The 15,744-nt window shown below is 50.1% G+C and overlaps 1 protein-coding gene across 2 annotated transcripts; it reads left to right on the top strand.

The window, feature by feature from the left end:
- Window positions 1-40: 40 nt before the first annotated feature.
- AIRIM (AFG2 interacting ribosome maturation factor) lies at window positions 41-6,739 on the top strand. 2 transcript variants are annotated; one of them, XM_070404755.1, is made up of 5 exons: window positions 41-157; window positions 288-562; window positions 3,093-3,272; window positions 5,345-5,467; window positions 5,608-6,739. In XM_070404755.1, exons 2-4 carry the CDS (start codon window positions 288-290, stop codon window positions 5,445-5,447), a joined length of 558 nt encoding a protein of 185 aa, XP_070260856.1. In that variant the 5' UTR covers window positions 41-157; the 3' UTR covers window positions 5,448-5,467; window positions 5,608-6,739. The 2 variants fall into 2 exon arrangements, with proteins under 2 accessions (XP_070260856.1, XP_070260855.1); XM_070404754.1 differs by having other exon boundaries at window positions 5,349-5,467; window positions 5,608-6,736.
- Window positions 6,740-15,744: the final 9,005 nt, after the last annotated feature.

Raw genomic sequence — 15,744 nt, 5'->3', positions numbered from 1 at the left:
GGCATTACGACATTTTCGCGACTTAACTGCTTAGCGGACCCTGCACAGAGGAACTGCAGCCGTAGGCCAGCGGCTTCGGTGGGTCCTCAGAATTGGACGGTCGCTGAAGCGACAGGCCGACCGAAGGGCAAGAGACGAGATTCCGGAAGCACAACAGGTGTGGCGCTGGGGCGGCCGGGGTTGGGCCCTACCGGAAACTCACCTGAGGACGGAAATACTCCCACCCCTGAGCTGGTACTTCCCCTACCGACTTGGGACCCGAATGCTGTTTTTTCCCCCCGCAACAGATGACTCAGGACGGGCCTTTGCTGGCGGTGCAGGCGGCCCTGAAGAAGTGCTTTCCTGTGGTGGAGGAGCAGCAGCGCCTGTGGCGGAGCAGCCTGAGCGACTGCCCGCCGCTCCTGGCCTCCCTCGGCAACCTGGCGGAGCAGCTGCAGGCGGCGCAGAACCTGCGCTTTGAGGACGTGCCGGCGCTGCGGGCCTTCCCGGGTTTGCAGGAGCGGCTGAGGCGCAAGCAGCTGGAGGCGGGAGACGCGGTCCTGGACCAGCTCGGAGAGCGGCTGTAAGGGAGGAGGCTCCTCCGAGCTCGTGGCGGGGGGATGTTGGGACCGGGTGTGCCGTAGGTCGCTGGGCTCCGCGGGGAAGGTGCTCCCTTCCTTACCGAGAGCTTGGCCTTGGAGGTGCCGCAGCCTTGCCTGCTTGTTCTCTGCTGCGGGGGCCCTCGGTCAGAAAACCATCTTCTGGCATTTATTTCCCTGGTCAGCGGCCAGGTGTGGCCGCGGTGGACTTAGGAGAAGTTTGAAAAGTAAAATAGAGAAGCAGTGGAGAACGCTTCTTAGCTCCCTTCTGTAGTTTTCTTTGGTAAAAAGCAGCGAGGGACTGCGGTGGACCCTAGAACAACGCTTGGTGTTAGGGGTGACCTCCAGCGCCATGGAAAATCTCCACTACCGTTGGCCCTCCCCATCCATGGATTCCCGCTGCAGAGTTAGCCCTTGAACAGTGCAGGTGGGAGCTGTGCTGGTCAATTGAAAAAAAAAATCCCCATATAAGTAGACCTGCACGGTGAGAGCCCATATTGCTTAAGGGTCAGTTGTATGTTGTGAACTCGGAGGGTGTCAGAGCTGAGGGTGTTACATACATGACTGCATAAAATCTTCTCAGCCTCTCTGTGCCTTAACCTCATTTAATCCCATTTTGCAGGTGAGAAAACTGAGGCTCAAACAGATGGCCTCTGGTCTTACAGCTGGTAAATAGCAAAGCTGGGGTTCTCACCCAAGTGTGCCTGAACCCCTACTTCGTTCTGCTGCACATTGGTGTCTCTGCACCAACTGTCAGCCCTTATTATGCCTAATGTTAGACGCTACCTCAGCTATAGGTTATGGGGGTAGAGAAAAGACAGGGCACGGCGCATGTGGCCTTTCCTTGACCAGAACAGAAGATGGGTCTAGTAGTGTATGGAGTATATGCCATAGACCAGTGGTTCTCAACCTTCCTAATGCCGCGGCCCTTTTATACAGTTCTTCATGTTGTGGTGACCCCCAATTTCATTGTTACAAATTGAACATAATTAAAGTATAGTGATTAATCACAAAAACAATATGTAATTATATATGTGTTTTCCGGTGGTCTTAGGCGACCCCTGTGAAAGGGTCGTTCGACCCCCAAAGGGGTCGCGACCCACAGGTTGCGAACCACTGCCATAGACTAATATGAAACTGTCGAAAATGGGCACCTTCTTTGTATTCATTTGTACAAAATACATTTATTAATACACAAAGTTCTTGGCATCCCACTGGTGCTTAATAAATGTAAATTAAATCCGGTACAACAATGAACAGGGTTTAATTCCTTTGTTGAGTAGAAGAGGTAGTCAGCTAAATATTATGTCATGGTCTATTCTAAGAGAATGAATTAAAAAAAAAAAAATATTTTATTGATTTTTTTCAGAGAGGAAGGGAGAGAGATAGAGAGTTAGAAACATCGATGAGAGAGAAACATAGATCAGCTGCCTCCTGCACACCGCCTCCTGGGGATGTGCCCACAACCCAGGTACATGCCCTTGACCGGAATCGAACCCGGGACCCTTCAGTCCGCAGGCCGACGCTTTACCCACTGAGCCAAACCGGTTTCGGCAAGAATGAAATTTTTATTTCAATTGTTTGCATATGTGCATGTGGATATCAGGCTGTTGTTTTAAGTATACATTAAGATTATGGGTCATGGTCAAACTTTTTTGAAAGCCACAACTCCAAGCTAAGGAACGCCTTGCCCCTTGGGAAGTTGTAAACATTGCCTTGGTGGCTGGGCCCATTGGAGTCACCAATGGAGTAATAACAATATTTACCACAAGCCGGGAACTTCTCTCAGCATTTATGTGCATTATTGCATTTAATCTTCACAATAACCCTTTTTATTCTTCAACAAGTGCTTGTTCTATGAACAGTCTCAGTGTTCTAGGTATTTAGAATGTGCAGTGAGCAAAACAGACTAGCTTTATATGAGAGAGAAAAAGAAACTTTCCTAAGTCCACATTAGTCTGTGTGCACTGCAAGCCTAAACTTTCACCATTCAAGAATTTACTAGGATGGGGCTGCGTGACATATGGATAGTACTGGTTTGTTGCTTCAGTTGCCTCTTACTCCCTTTTCACATTCAAGTGTGAGCAGTTGCTTTTCTTTACAGCTTTATGGCAGCCTCAGACAGGCCCCTAGGTCATTACTTTCTCTGAGAGCCATGTAACTTATGTATCTTCTCTGTCTTTAAGTAAATTCTTAATTCTTGAGCCACCCCTACCTCCAAGGCACCGTCACCAATCTCCTTCACAAGTGGGTGTCATTTGGAGGCAGTTTTTTATTGGGACATTTGGCAATACCTGGAGACATTATTGATTGTCACAGCTTGGAGAGCGTGGGAGCATGGTTTGGTCCTGCCGTCCAGTGGGTAGAGGCCAGGGATGATGCTAAGCATCCTACAGGGCACAGGGCAGCTCCACCACAAAGAATCATGTGGTCCAAAATGTCTGTGCCAACGGCGAGGAACTCTGTCTTCTGCCTTTTTCATGATAATGCCTAATACTAGACCCTTTCCCCCAGAGCTGCCCTCCTCAAGGTGCGTGACACTGTCAGCAGCCACGTGGGACAAGTGCTTCAGATCTATGAGCAGCATGCAGACGCAATCGGCATTGACGCTGTCCTGCAGGCTTCGGCGGTGAGCCCCTCTGTGGCTGACATGTTGGAATGGCTGCAAGATATTGAGAGACATTATCAAAGTTCGTATCCTTTGCACACATTTCAAATAGTATCCAGGGCTGTTGCAGGAAGTCTTTTTTTCTTTCTTTCTTTTTAATCCTTACCCGAGGTTAATTTTTCATTGATTTTTATTTATTTGTTTGTTTGTTTATTTATTTATTTATTTATTTTCCCCCGTTGATTTTTAGAGACAGGGAAAGACAGAAATACCGATGTGAGAGAAACACATCAATTGGTTGCCTCCTGCATAAGCCCCAACCAGGGCCTGGGCTGGGGAGGAGCCTGCAACAGAGGTACGTGCCTTTGACCGGAATTGAACCCGGGACTCTTCGGTCTGCAGGCTGATGCTCTATCCACTGAGCCAAACCAGCCAGGGCCCAGGAAGTCTTTTAATTTCATTTATCACAGGATTACAACATTGTATAGTATGGGTCCGTTCTCTTTGGTTCCTGAACTTGGGTTCTTCCTACAATTATTTCAACTCATTTATTGAGTAGCTACTACCTGCCAGGCATTTTTCTAGTTTCTGGACGTTAAAAAGGAAAACATATAGATTGTCAGATGGTGATAAGTGCTATAGAGAGAAATAAAGCAGAGAAAGTGAGGGGTGAGGGTGAGGTTGTGATTTTTAAATAGGGTGGGCAGGGCAGGCCTCACTGAGAAAGTGACATCTGAGAGAAGCCATCAGTGCAGAGGCCCTGAAGTGAGAGCGTGCCTGAATGTTCAGGAAATGGCAAGGAAGCCAGTGTGGTGAGAGCAGAGTAAAGAGGGGAAGCCTAGCAGGAGTGGGGCTGGATCTTGCAGGGCCTTGAGGTCTCTGACAGGATTTTGGCTTTCACTTTGAATGAGATGGAAAGCTATGTGAAGGTTTTTACATAAGCAAACCTGTTTTTAACAAAACCACCCTGGCTTTGTTCTGAGGAAGACTTGGGATGGTGTGGGGCAAGTGTAGAAGCGGAAAGGTCATTTAGTTGGATGGCCTTTTTCTCTTGATTCTCACTTGATCCACTGGCTTCAATGTCTACCTTCATTTGAATAACTCCCAGATCCAAGCTTGCTTTAGATGCCTCCAATGGCATTGCTTATGGACCTGCACACTCAGGTTTAGAATGGAACTCCTCTATCTAGCCCTCACATTCTATTTCCTTTTCCTTTAGTTGTAGACTCAACCGTGTATAATCACCCACTCTGAAGACTTAAGCAGTATCTTCCCCCTTTCCCTCTGTTTTCTTTTTTAATTGCAGCAGCAGCATGGGGAGTAGGAGCTGCAGCTGCAGCTAACATTACTGAGCACTTACTATGTGCCGGGTACTGCTCTGAGCATGTTTACACAGCCACCTGTCAAATCCTTTTCATCTGTTTCCCTGGTGTGTTTTATATATTGTTTCTCTATCCGCATTGCCTCTTCCATGGTTTCTTACCTCTCACTTGGACTTTTAATCACATGCAGCCTCTTGCTTCTGTCTCTAGCTTCTTTCCCTGTAAGCCATCCCCAATGAGTGACCTCACCCCACATTTCTTCAGGAGGTCGAGTTCTGATCCTATTGCTTGTACAGGAGTTTTTAGTAGCTTCTGTTGGGAGGCGGGCAGAATGCAGAATCCCCACGCTGGGCTGCAATGCTCTTTGTGTTCTGGCTCAACCACCTTTTCTCCTACTGGACACAGTTCCATGCCAGCCACACTGGAAGGTTTACTTGTCCCTGAGTCCATCCCAGACGACCCCACTATCGTGCCTTTGCGTGTGCTTTTCCTGCCAGCTGGAATCTTCCTGGTGTCCTCTAAACTGGATGATTCATCCTCGGCACTCCTCTGACTTTTACCTCATATGTCACTTAGATTCTTTCTCCTCACTCTCTGGTGTTTGCACCCCGTGGCGAGGTCCTGGACTGCAGGGCAGTGTTCCACTCCTCTGTCCCTGAGCGTAGAGCCACATGAGTGAAGAGGTGCCTGTGAAGCTTGGTAGCGTGGGCCAGTCCTGCAAGTGGGAAATTTCATGATAGCTGCACTTTCACTTCTGTGCGCTCTCTAGCTCTCTCCGGGGTATTTTCCTCCTTCAATATATTTCCTTTTCTTCCTGAGCAATCCTTAACTTCCAGGAAGGTACCTGAAGAGAAAGTACCTCCTGTCCTCAATCGATTGGGGAGACTTGGCAGGAATCCAAGCTTTGCCCACAGCCTGGGACCGGATTTCGGAAGATGAACACCAAGACTTGGTACCAGGTACTGGTTGGCTTATTCCTTCATGTCTCCCTCTCCTCCGTTTGTCCCCGTGCCTCGCTTCCTTGGGAGGATTGTAGAGGTGCCCTCACAGTGCCCCTGTCTCTGCTGTCCACCTGGAGAGGTTCTCTTTCCTATTCCAGACATCCTACTGAATGTTTCCTTCCTGGAAGAGTGAGGAAGCCATGTGCTTATCTGGAGATCAAAGGGACACAGTTGAAGACCAGCAGTGCCGCACTCTGCTGTTTCTTAAAGAATATCGAAATTGCCCTGACAGGTTTGGCTCAGTGGATAGAGCGTCGGTCTGTGGACTGAAGGGTCCCAGGTTCGATTCCGTTCAAGGGCATGTACCTTGGTTGCGGGCACATCCCCAGTAGGCGGTGTGCAGGAGGCAGCTGATCGATGTTTCTATCTCATGGATGTTTCTAACTCTCTATTTCTCTCCCTTCCTCTCTGTGAAAAATCAATAAAATAAATTTAAAAAATTAAAAAAAAAAGAAATATTGATATTGTTACCGGGCTTATTTGAAAAATGGCCTACAGCCTAAGGACGGGCTCTTGGGAGAATTGTTGGGGCTTCTCCCTGCCAGGTCACGGCTGAGGGTACCTGGGCCACACCTCATTCTTTCCTAAGGCTCAGGGGAGTGGGTAGAGGCAGAGAGATGCAGGAGAGGCACTGAAGAACTCCCAGGACAGAAGCAGCAGCCACAGAAGCAGTAAGGAAGGAAGGACAGAGAGAGTGACATCGCCATTGGCATCATCCAAAGCTCTGAGCCTGGTTGGCACCAAGTCCTGGTTTGGTGTATTTGTGTCCGTACCTGATTCTTTGAAGAATGAGAAAGTGACTTTGATGATTTAAAGAAATAAGGGTGATGTTGATAGAAAACAGTAATTGTTTTCCAAGAGCAATATACTAGTAGCTCCTTATCAAGCCAGTTTCAATTCCCAGAGCCTACCACCAGGGGGAGGTGGTGCAGCATGAATGATTCTGAATGCTGTCCTCCGTTGCTTACCATGTGAGAGTAAGTACAGTAGGTCCTTGAGTTACGTCTCCTATGGCACGATGTAACGCGATTTTGTCGCCGTCGGAACCCACCTACATAAGCACCTACGTCACTCACATGGAGCACCAAGTGAGTAATGAAGTGAAACAGTAAAAAAAATTTAAAAGATAATTCCTGACCTTTACTTGTGGTAAATAAATAATAAAAAACATAAAGTTCATATGTACATACGTAGAAATGATGGAACTTTTTTTTTTAAACAAATAAATGGGAGATGGCGACATAACCATGAAACGACGTACATGGAGTCCGATGTAACCCGAGGACTGCCTGTAACTGGGGATAGTGCGACTCCTAAAATGATGGGTTTTATGACCAATGCTGGCAACTGACTTGCCACATTCCTCTGATCTTGGAATAGCTGCAGGGGCGGGGGAACCCCAGCCCGGAGTCAGTGATCAGGTCTTGTGATGTGTTTAGTGACAGAGATGAAAAAGAGCCCGAGAAAGGTTTACAGCTCAACCAGGGAAAGATCCAAATCAGTGTTTCTCAAGCTTTAATGTGCATATAAGTCCCTGGTGTCTTGTTAACATTTAGATTCTGATTCTGTAGTTCTGGGGTGAGGTTCTAGATTCTGGATTTCTAACGAGGTTCCAGGTAATGTTGATGCTGATGATCCAGGGACAAGACTGAGTGGAAGAGATTTAAATTGTAATACAATAAAGTGTTGTGTCGGAGGTAAAAACAGAATGCTGTGGGAGAAGAGAGGCGATAGCTCACTGGTGAGAAGACTTCATAGTGACACCTCAGTTGGGCTTGAGGCTCATCTTACCTGGGGCTAGGAGAGGACTGAGGGCATTCCATGTACAGGGGACGGGCTAAGCCAAGTGCTGTGTGCCAGGTGGTGTGCTTGTTGCTTTATACAAAATATATGTTGATTGAAAAGTTCTCCCCCAGTTACTCAGTCCCTTTCCTCAAGGCAGCCAGTGTTTAATGATTCTGGCATATCCTTCCAAAAATACTCTGCTTATATGAGTGCAGTGGTGGGCAACCTCTAAGACAGCCTGGAATAATCTCGCGCCCGTGTACATCTCTTCCCCGTCAGTTTGGGCTGGACTTACAGGTTTGCTTCTAGGGAATAGAATACTGCAGACATGGTGGGATGCCACTTCTGAAACTAAATTATGAAAAAGACTGCACCTTCCGTCTTGGGCGATGTCTCCCACTCTCTTGGATCACTCATCCTGGGGGAAGTCAGCTGCGATGCTGCGGGCAACCTGAGGAGAAGCCCCGGTGAGAGACTGAAGCCTGCCAGCAACCACCGGAGGGAGCTTGGAAGCAGATTTTCTCCTTCAGGTGAGACCACAGCCCCCGCTAACTGCTTGACTACAGCCTCATGAGGACCTACGCCGGAGGCAAGCCGCTAAGCTGTGCCCAGATGCCTGACCCATGGAAACAGATAATAAAGGTCTCAAGTCATTATGGTTTGGGTTCCACAGCAATAGTTAACGAACACAACAAGCAAATATGTTTATGTGTCTTCTCCATAATTTTACACAAATAGTAAAACATAGATCCAGTTTTGTGCCTTGTTTTTTCTAAAGCCATTGCAGAGTTTTCTGTTGTGTGGGCTTACCATAATTTATTTCACTAGCCCCTGACTCGTGGGCGAGTAGGCTGTCTGTAGTCTCAATGTCGGTTAGGTATCAGCAGCCCTCCCTGCACTCCCACCCCTGCTCGGGATGCTTTTTTTCAATTAGCTGGTCCCATCCCACCCACTCAGCCCCAACAAAAAAGAATTCTGTTGGTATTTTTACTGGAATCCTATTACATTTAGAAACTGATTTAGGGAGAATCATAGCGGGAGTCCTAACACTCCTCCAGCCGTGCCGCTGGCTTTGGGTTGAGATAGCAAATGTGAGTTCTTTGCATTTTCCCTCAGTTGGGAAAATAGGCTCTGAGTTCAGAATGCATTCCCTGTCAGTGAAACAGTCTGTTGGGATGACATGAATTCAGGTTTCTTTCCTTCCTATCTCTACCCCATCCCCATTTAGACATCAACCTCAAGACTGTTCTCTCAGGCAGAGTAGGGGTTTTTCAAAGTCAGTGGGATCCTAGCTCAGAGGAGGACTTCTCCCCACCCCAGGAGAGTCCAGGCTTTATAGTGATTGTATCGTGTTTGATTTTAATCTGGATGATAGGGGCTAGGAACCATCTGCGACTTGTTCAAGCATTAGGTGTTAATAATTCTTTCTTCCCATGGAGGAGCAGGCTCAGGGGTGAGGGTGCATTGATAATCAGCTCGGGGAAGGCTTGCTGAATTGCAGGTGACCCAGACCTGGGTTCAAGTTTCAGCGCAAGTGACCTGGGGTGAGTCATTTCCCCTCCAAGTTTCGGTTTCTTCATCTGTATAATGGAGATGATATACGTCCTCACAGGGTTGTACGTTTTAAGTGAGAGGAGGTATGTGAGGGCTTTTGGTAAATTTATAAACATTTAAGGGGTTGAAATTCACTTGAGATTTATTGGTCACGTACCAAGTGCATAGCTCTGCTGTGGAACCGGTATGCTTGCGAGACGGTGTTTTCCGAGTGCGCATAGCTTGTCAGCGACTTGCCAGGATTTGCACCAGGGTTTTGTTGGTTCTGGTGAGAGGGGTCTTTCCCTTGCACCACTGTTTCCTCCTTGCCACAGAGGCAAAAGCATCCCTGACACCTCCTCAGCGGGGACAAGAGTTGGGTTTCCCGAACACCCAGCCCTGCACAGGACATGGTTCCTCCAAACAGCAGAGGTAAGGGCAGCACTGCTCCGTCTGGCGTGCCAGTGGCACAGGGCATCCAAGGCCCTGGGCAGCTGCAACCTTGCCAGTTACCCTCCCTTCTGGTCCCCCAGCCTGGAGGGCTGGAGTGAATCCTGGGGCTGCCTGCCAGAGTCTTACACTTTTGCTCTTTATGCCAGGGGCTGGGAGGAGAGAGCCAGTGGTGTGGGGGGGGGGGGGGGGGGGGAGGCTGCCGCTTCCAGGCACTCTCCCTCCCGTCATTCCTGGAAGGCTCCTTCTTGGCTTCTACATAGGGCAAAGGAAAGTCGTCTTTTCTGAGCCCCAGAGATTCTGACCCAGTATGTGTGGGGAGGGTCTAGGTGTGTCAGCCTTCTTATCAAGTACGCCTCATTTTCTTTAAGAAATAACCTTACTCCTGAGAAAAAGAAGCAGCCCAGAGAGAGAGGGAGAGAGCTGGCAGAGTAGCCACAAGCATTGCCCTTCTCTGGGAAGAAACTAGCCTTAATAATTTCCTCATTGCCCGCTTCTTCCCTGTTGCTTCTCAACACCCAGCTCGTCCTCAAGTCCAAAAGGCACATGAGCTGTCCACACCCCCACCTCCATGCGTTAGGAGTGGGGCAGGAACAACTTACGTATATGGCGCCTTGCAGCCGGCCACATCTGCATTTACTCACTCAGAGGCCTCTCGTGTGCCCAGCACAGAACCGATGACCAGTGACACAAAGTTAAGTAAGAGAGGCACACAGGTGAGTGGGCCAGACAGAGCCGTAAGCCCATGGTGTGCAGGGAATGCAGTGGCTGGAGAGTGACTGATCCTTTTTGTGGGAGGCAAGAGAGGGAAATGCAAGAGCAGGCCCCCAGCAACTTGATTTCAGTGAGAACCTTTCCCCTGGTCTGTACCAGAGGAAAGTGATGGGGGAGGGCGTCAGCCGGTCAGCCCGAGGGCCATCCTGTGAGCGGGGAGCCACCCTCCGCGCTCGGGCTCTGCTCTCCCGGTTCAGATGTGCGCAGTAGAACTCAATTTGCACAGAGGGCCCAGACTAATAAATCCTCCGCTCAATTGCAGTCCCCACAGTGCGTTTATAGGCAGCAGCTGACTTTTATCAGCTAGTTTGTTCTTTCATATAAGAGTTTTATGAGGGTCTCCTGAGCTGGCTCATAACGTGATGAAACGTCTGCAAAACTCAACCATAAATCCCCGGCACCTGCCAAGCGGAGGATGCTGTTTTCCAGGCACATTTTGTCCAGCTGGCGGCTCTGTCCCCTTGCCCAGTTTGCATTTTTGCACTTGTCTCTTTAAACTTGGATTTGTTTTTCAACTCTCTGCGGCCTCTTTAAAGGCAACTGAGAAATGAGGGGCAGGAAAAAGGAACTAGAAAGTTACGTCTGTGCTAAAAATTACCCCTGGCTTATGTCGCCCTGAAAGCTGGTTTGGATCCTTCCTGTGCAAGGGAGACGTAAGGCTTCCCAGCCACACGAACCCTGGGGCAGGGGTGGAGGGGGGGGGGGCGCCCAAGGACAGTGCCAGCCCAGCCTGTTCTTAATACTTTGATGTTTTTCTGGGACATCACCTTTAGTACTTGCCTAGGGCCCTGTCCTAGGTTGTCTGGTCTGTAAATTAAAGAAACCGCCCCAGAGGCCCTTTCCCCACGTGGTCTCCGAGCGGGACACCTTTTGTCAGCATTTCGAGCTCCCCCAAGCTGGAGATGAAGTTTAAATGCCCTCCCTCCTCCAAATAAGGAAGACCTGGACACTCAGGATGCTGGTTGGCCTGAGGTGTTCTGGTGACTTGGGGAAGCTGCAGATACCTCAGTGGAGCGGGCTATCCCTTTAGGAAATGCTGGCTTAGTCACCTGTGTGTTGACAGGTTCTGTTTTGGTCAGGAGACCTCTAGGTCAGAAGGAGACCCCTGTGGCTGCCCTTCATGTGGCCTCATCCTTTGCTCACTTTCCCTGGACCCCACTTCAGGGCGGCTTCATGGGCGTGCGACCTTCGCTTACAAGGGTCCCCAGCTTGGCCTAATGCTCTGCTGTCACCCTCTTGAAACTCTTTGTAGTTTTTGAACAAGAGGCTGGGTCTTCATTTGCACAGGGCCCTGCGAATTATGTCTCTGGTCCTACTGCAAGTAGCTTCCCCAAAGCTGTAGACAGATCCTCTCTCCTCCCAAGGCCAAGTTTAGGCTGCACAAAGCAGGTTACTTCGTTGTTGTTGTTTTAAAAAGTTTTTATTGATTTTGGACAAAGAGGAAGGGAGAGGGGGAGTATGCTAGAGAGAAACATCAATCAGGTGTCTCCTGCAAACCCCTACTGGGGATGGAGCCCGAAACCTGGGCATGTGCCCTGACTGGGAATCCAATCAGCAACCTTTTGGTACAGGGGACGACGCTCAACCCACTGAACTACACCAGCCAGGGCTTACTTGTTTTTTAATGAGGAATCTGGCCTTGCCCTACTCCCAAAGGCTCCTGCTACCCAGTCTTCTGGTTACAGCCAACCTCTACCAATCTCTGTCACGTGACAGTGTCTTACTGCCCTGAAGAGTCCCTTCCAATACCAACTCTTTAAGTGTCGTCACCAGCTCCTCGCTCCTATCACCTTTCCGAAGAGACTTCTGGTTAACGCACTCCACCAGGAGGAAGCGCCTGCTCCTGTGGAGGGGCTGGGGTCTAGGAGCTGGGCCGGGTGATGGAAGGGAAACAGGACAGGAGTGGACCCCACCCCAATGACAAAGAGCCACAGGCCAGACTAAGCAGAGCATCCCTCCCTCCCCCAGCCCCGCCTGGCCCGGGCTCTCAGATCCACCCGGCATTGCCACACCAGCGGAAATGGTGGTTGCTGTCCCAGCCAAACCCTGGGCCAGTGGCGACAGACAGCCCCAACTGGGCCCAGCAACCACATCAAGGGCACAGCTCCACCCTCCTATTTGTACCCCCTCCGACCTCAGGCTTCCCTGCCTCTCTCTTTCCCAGAGAACCCAGTTTACAACCTCTGCCTGGGGCCGGGGTCAACCACGGGTCTCCGTGGCTGCCGCTGGCTGCGTGGTGGAGAAGGTTCTGGACAGGGAGTCGGGACATCTACCACTCACCCCTGTGGCATCTGAGCAGGTGGCTTGACCTGTCTGGGCCCCAGGGTCTTCACTGAATAAGCGAACACAAAGTAGGGTGATAGACAACAGTTTCAACTTCATAAGGCCACTGCCAGTTAAAGTGGCTTAAAATACGTGAAAGAACTTTAAGCCCTGTCATATAAATTTAAGTAAATTTCCTCTGAGAAGCAGCAGGATGCAATGGAAAGAACAATTTGGGAGCCACTATGAATAATGCTATAATTACTATTTATTGAGCAGTTTCTCTGCTTCATGCCCATGTCTAGTCCTTTTTTTTAAAAAAAAAAGATTTTTAATTTTTTTTTTTTAGAGAGAGAGGAAGTGAGAGAAACATTGATGTAAGAGTGTGTGGGAACCCTAATCAGAGTACGCCAGATGTTCAAGGCCAATTAGCCACACACACATGCAAAGGCAGTGACACACTGTATGCACTGGGCAGGCGCACCTGTCTATAACCCACATATTGACATCACTGTTTAGCAAGAAGCCTCTTGCGTCTAAGTTGGCATAAAGGTGTGTTACTGACCAGCTGGTGTGTGGCTGCTTTTAGGGCTACTTTGAAGAACTGATTGTCTAGCGCTCCTATAGTAGCAACAGCTCCTTAGTCTGCAATAAAGTCTCTCCTATATGTTGACAACTTCTCATGTCTTCTTCCAGTGCCCGGCGTCCAAGGAGGTCAAGTGCCCAGTAGAGGGGCTTGCGCCTGACAGTGAAATAGCAATTGGCTGTTTTCTGCATGCCCCCTATCAGGGATGGAGCCACCAACCTTCTGGTGCATGAGATAATGCCCAACCCACTGAACCACACTGGCCAGGGCTGTGTAGTGCTTTTCTGTCCATTACAACAACCCTGCGAGGCAGGTACTATTTCCCGAGTTTTACAGATGACAGTGATTCAGGAAGATCACGTAGCTGGACTGAGATTTAAATGGTTGATGAACTCTATCTAGCTCCAATCTATTGCACAGTCGTCTGAGACAGGGCTGGCTAGGTGTCCTCAGTCCAGTCACCTAAACCCTCGAAGTCCCATTCCCTCTTCTGCGCAATGAAGACCATCATCTCCTTGTGACAGCCTCTGGGGTGAAAGAGCCCCTGTGTGTAGACCCCGGGCACAGTGCTGGTGCACTTTCTCCCACTGGCAGCCCTGGCCTCGAGAGCGTGTTTGGGTTGGTGGGGACTGACTTCATGGGGGAGCCGTGGTTCCCTGAAGTGGGCAGAGGTTCCGGTGACCACGCAGTGAGGGAAGCATTGCTCAGGTAGGCGCTAAGGTGTGTCATTTCCTGGGACACTTGGCTACACTTCAGAAGTCAGGCCAGGGATGTGAGCCTCCGGCTTGCCCGGGGCAGTCTGGGGACCTGTCTCATTTCTATCTCTACCTACTGAAATCATCATTCTCAGCGAGTCACCCAAGCCCCAGAATTCCTGGGCAGAAGAGCCACCATGCAGCAAGCCGTGCAGACGTGTGAGTGACCAGCATCACCTGTGCAGGCTGCAGGGCCCATCGCTTGGATCCAAGGCCCCATGTGAGGAGGGAGGAGGGCACCTCCCACCCACCAAGGACTGCAGCCTAATAGCTTCCCCACCGCTGTCCCTGGGCGGAGGCCCGGCCCATTTACACCCTCGAAACTCCCGCCCAGTGAGGAGTGAAGAGTCTCTTCATCAGCGAGGATTTAGGAGTTTAAACCAGTGGTTCTTCTTGGCTGCAGTTGGAGTCTCTCGGGGAGCTTGATAAAGCGAGGGTGCCTGTGTCCACCCCTAGAGTCTGATTTAATTGGCTGGGATGCAGGAATTTTAAAAGCACAGTCTCTCCCCAGTGACTTTACTGTGCAGTAAAGGCTGAGAAAAACGCTTTATACAACTCGTTTGTTTAAGAGTCTTTTCTTGAGTGTCTACTGTGTATCATGCTGGGCTCCGAGGTAGACGGGGCTTCTGGATCTCTACACATGGGGCTCGCATCCTAGTGGGGAGAGGCACAGTGTCGGCATAGGATGACTTGGGGAGCGGGGAGGGGCAGAGAAGGCTTGAGGTGGTGACATTTGTACTGAGACTTAAATGAAGTGAAAGAGAAACATGTATCTGTTGGCACAGCAGTTCTCAAAGTGTGGTCTAGTGTGGTCTGGGGACACCAGACCTTTCCAGGGGCCTAAGATGCTGTAGGCTTCTCCTCTCATTCTCCCACATGCACGTCAGCACTCTGACAGCTAACGGGCATGTGCTTGTGTAGCTACTGTTTTAACATTCTCGGGTTTACTTTCTATTTTGGCAAATGGTGATAGATACAGCCCACATGAACACACATTCTTAGGGGTCCTCAGTTTTAAAGAGTGAAATGGAGTCATGGGACCAAAGAGTTGGAAACTGCTGATCTGGTGGAAGAGCCTTCCCGAGTGGGGGGCGGGGGGGCCAGCTTGGCGTGTTCAGAAAGGAGCAGAAGGCAAGGGGACTGGAGTGGAGAGAGAGAGGGATCCGTGGCAGAGGAGGTGGCGGGGAGGGCAGAGACCAGGCACGCCGGGACCTGCAGGGAGCCCTCTTCAGGCAGGAGGACCCCAGGCTTTCCAGGTGTGAGATGAAAGACGGAGCCAGGCCAGCCGGTGTTGCTCAGTGGTTTAGCATCGACGCAGGAACTAAGAGGTCACCATTTTGATTCCCAGTCAGGGGACATGCCCTGGTTGTGGGCTCGATCCCCAGTGGGGGGTGTGCAGGAGGCAGACGATCGATGTTTCCCTCTCATCGAGGTTTCTATCTCTCTATCCCTGTCTCTCTCAAAATCAATAAGAACTTTTTTTTTTTTTTTTAAAGACCAAACCAGGACAGCAGCAGGGGAGATGGATAGAAGTCTGTTCTGGGGATATTTGGAAGGTAGAGTCAACAGGACAGATGATCAATCGAAGACAGGGAAGAGGGCTCCAGGCTGCTGGCCATTCACCAAAGTGGGGGACACAGGAGCTGGATGAGTTTTAGGGTGGGTGGCAGCAGACAATGTGGGAAGTGTCAGGGGTGGGCATCCCGCTGGCTTCTGGAATAGACGGGTTTGGATGGCAGGGACACAGCGACCATCAGAGCTTTGAGAGAAGCTGCGCAGAGGAGAAAGGGCATCTGAGGAATGTCGCTGGGGAACCCAACCTGCACACCATGGTCCAAGCTGATGTCATAGAGGGTCAGGAGGTGCAGAAGGTCCTGGGGGCCGGGAGTCAAGGAAGGAGACGGTCTCAGGCAGGGAGGATGTTCTGGGGTGATGTGTGTGCAGAGGAGCCATACAGGCCATGACCTCTGTAAGAAGAGTTTCTTGCCCCCGGGGGTGGGGGTGGGGGTGGCGCGCCACTGGTTTGCATTGGGATGAAGGGTAAAAAAAGATGAAAATGTGGAAGTGATGCGTGCAGACAGAATTTCAAG

Source organism: Myotis yumanensis, unplaced genomic scaffold, assembly GCF_028538775.1.
Source record: "Myotis yumanensis isolate MYYU_CA2020_CCGP unplaced genomic scaffold, mMyoYum1.0.hap1 SCAF_2, whole genome shotgun sequence".
NCBI classification, from domain to species: Eukaryota; Metazoa; Chordata; class Mammalia; order Chiroptera; family Vespertilionidae; genus Myotis; species Myotis yumanensis.
This window is presented reverse-complemented; position numbering and strand designations above follow the sequence as displayed.

What these genes read in the sequence shown, in the direction of transcription:
- AIRIM (XM_070404754.1), top strand. Translation starts at nt 288, where the DNA reads ATGACTCAGGACGGGCCTTTGCTGGCGGTGCAGGCGGCCCTGAAGAAG. An exon ending in GAGAGACATTATCAAAGTTC is followed by an intron (nt 3,273 to 5,348) that starts GTATCCTTTGCA and finishes ACTTCCAGGAAG; the next exon opens with GTACCTGAAGAGAAAGTACC. An exon ending in ACACCAAGACTTGGTACCAG is followed by an intron (nt 5,468 to 5,607) that starts GTACTGGTTGGC and finishes TTCCTATTCCAG; the next exon opens with ACATCCTACTGAATGTTTCC.